Source organism: Propithecus coquereli, unplaced genomic scaffold (genome assembly GCF_000956105.1).
Source record: "Propithecus coquereli isolate 6110/MARCELLA unplaced genomic scaffold, Pcoq_1.0 Scaffold124, whole genome shotgun sequence".
Taxonomy (NCBI): Eukaryota; Metazoa; Chordata; class Mammalia; order Primates; family Indriidae; genus Propithecus; species Propithecus coquereli.
This window is the reverse complement of record NW_012136525.1, coordinates 4,893,360-4,895,700: the sequence shown is the minus strand read 5'-3', so window position 1 is coordinate 4,895,700 and position 2,341 is coordinate 4,893,360. Positions and strand designations below refer to the sequence as shown.

Below are 2,341 nucleotides of genomic sequence, written 5' to 3'. Positions count from 1 at the left end.
TGTGTATTTCTTTATGCCTTTATAACCAGTGTTATTTGCTCCCAACTTTCCTATTTTAGCTTTCATGGTAAAGTTTTGGTGTCATTACCTTGGCTTCTGAGATAGGGAAAGGGCACACCTCAAACCCTGGCTTGGGTGAGGCAGAGTCATAACATGTAACCAAAATGTTTGTACTCCCATAATATCCTGAAATAAAAAAAAAAAAAGAAAATAGGCAATACTGTATTCTTTAGTACGAAAAGCTCTTTAGTACTTTCCATTCTTTTGATCTATTATAGTTTCTTGCTTGATAGACCCTGGAAAGCAGAATAATGCTCAAATACTTTTTTTGCTTATGTTTTATAAATTAATCTTTGTTAAGAGATTTCTGGCATTATCAGCATCATGTCATGTTTTCTTTCAGCGGCGTCTGGAAGTAGCAGCAACAGCAGCAGCCCACTGGCAGGAGTGTCCGTTAAGTCTCCAAGTCAGAGTCTCCGTCTTGGCTTGTCCAGATTAGCACGAGTTAAACCTTTGCATCCAGGCGCCACTAGCAGCTGAGTGTGGTAGCAGAGAAATGTGTGATTGAGAGAATCACAGTTTTACAAGTGTGTTTGTATTTAAGGAGGGTATTGTAATATAAAGGAATCCTTTAACATGTTATATAAATGATCTGTACCCATTTTGTGATTGTGCTCTCTGGAAAGCTATTCAAGACTTCAGTAAGAGATTTGTTAATGAGAATTATTTTCTTGTGCCATTTCCTTCTGAAGAGCTGTTCTATTTTCCTGTCAGTTTGACTTGGAGGAAGTCCACATCACATGCTGTTCTTTTCTGGTAATGTTATATTCCTTTCTAGTTCTATCCAGTTTATGGCACCTTAACTTTAACTATTCAGAGTTTATCTGGCAAAAGGAAATGTCCCCATTTCTTTCAGGAGACATTTCTGAAATCTTATAAGCTACTTAAGCGATGTTGTAGTTTTATTGCAGAGATGTTTTATATTTTAGCCAAATCTTTTTATAGTAAGAATTCAGAATTATTTTATACATTCAAATGGTTCTGTGTTATGGCACATGTCTCCTACTTAAAAGTAGATGGTTATTCTATAGCAAATAGAATTTAATATCATTTTATGAAATCTTTCTTCATTGTCAAAACCTTTAATAAAAGTGAGAAAGTTTTGAAATGCTGTTTTTCTTGATACCATTGCATCTACATTTGTCTCTGATTTTCTACATTTCATGATAAAATGAGAGCTCTGCAAAGGATGGCAGCCTTTTTGTTGTAAATATAAACGGGGGGAAGCTGTTTCTTAAGGTAATCACTTTGTGAAGCTTGTGCTCTGGACAGGAGCTGTCAAGCACTTAGTCATCCCTATTATGATGGTAGATAACATAACTTTTCAGGAAGCTTGGCTCGGAATTTATTGTGAATAAAAATAGTAATCAATATTTTATATTTATGGTGAGAATTTCAACCAGCTCCTGATCACTTTTTAATGAAATTTTTTTCAAATCATGTTAACCATTAAAAAAATGTATAATATTTAACTTAGTTCTTCTTGGTTTATGGAAATATCTATGTTAATGTGAATATGATTTAGAATTGTGATTAAAGCGAGCGTTTGCCTATTACTATTGTATGTTTTTTCTTATCTAGTGTATATTTTTATCCTGTCGTATACCACCTCACCTACCCCACCCACCCCACTTTTTAAAACATAATTTTTCATAGTACTGTACAGTTCCATAGTACTGAAGTATTCTGTATGGTGCAGTTCAACAGTGAACAGCAAGGGCTTTGTCTGTGTTAGGTACTGATCTCATTGATGAATCATCTAGCACCAGCTTGATGAACCTGTTTTTGCCATATTATTCATGTTAACAGTTTCCCTTCTGTTTGAAAATTACCTCAAAGTATGTTAAAACTGGCCTGGCTGAAAGCACTAATACCTTTTTGTTGCCAAACCAGTGTATTTTTCTCACCTACTCTACACCCTATTCATCATACCCTGATTAAAACATTTTATTTCCTTGGCTCATGTGACACCTTTCTTTTGTAATTTCCTCCCCACCTCTCTGCCTAGTCTTCATTATTTTGTAGCTTTCTAATCTTTTGTTTGGCCTACTCGTACTTCTACCTCAGCATCATATTCCCTGCAAGCTCTGGTGGTCGCTTATGTGACAGTGACTACCAAATTAGGATCTTTAGCCCATACCGTGCTCTTGACACAAGACCTATTGCTGGTCCATTGGCAATTTGATGTATTGAGTCACTAAATTCAACCTTTCCTCATATGCCCGACATATTCCCTCCTATGTTTTCTGTTAGTAAATAGCACCACCATCAATGCAGGAAT

General features: G+C 35.7%; 1 protein-coding gene across 1 annotated transcript in view; it reads left to right on the top strand.

Moving 5' to 3' along the window:
* RAD51AP1 (RAD51 associated protein 1) overlaps nucleotides 1-540 on the top strand; it is a 23,967-nt gene extending 23,427 nt beyond the window's left edge. Inside the window, exon 8 of the mRNA XM_012637809.1 lies at nucleotides 404-540. Coding sequence (XP_012493263.1) covers nucleotides 404-540 — 137 coding nt within the window. The remainder of the gene's footprint in view (nucleotides 1-403) is intronic.
* The last annotated feature ends 1,801 nt before the right edge of the window (nucleotides 541-2,341 follow it).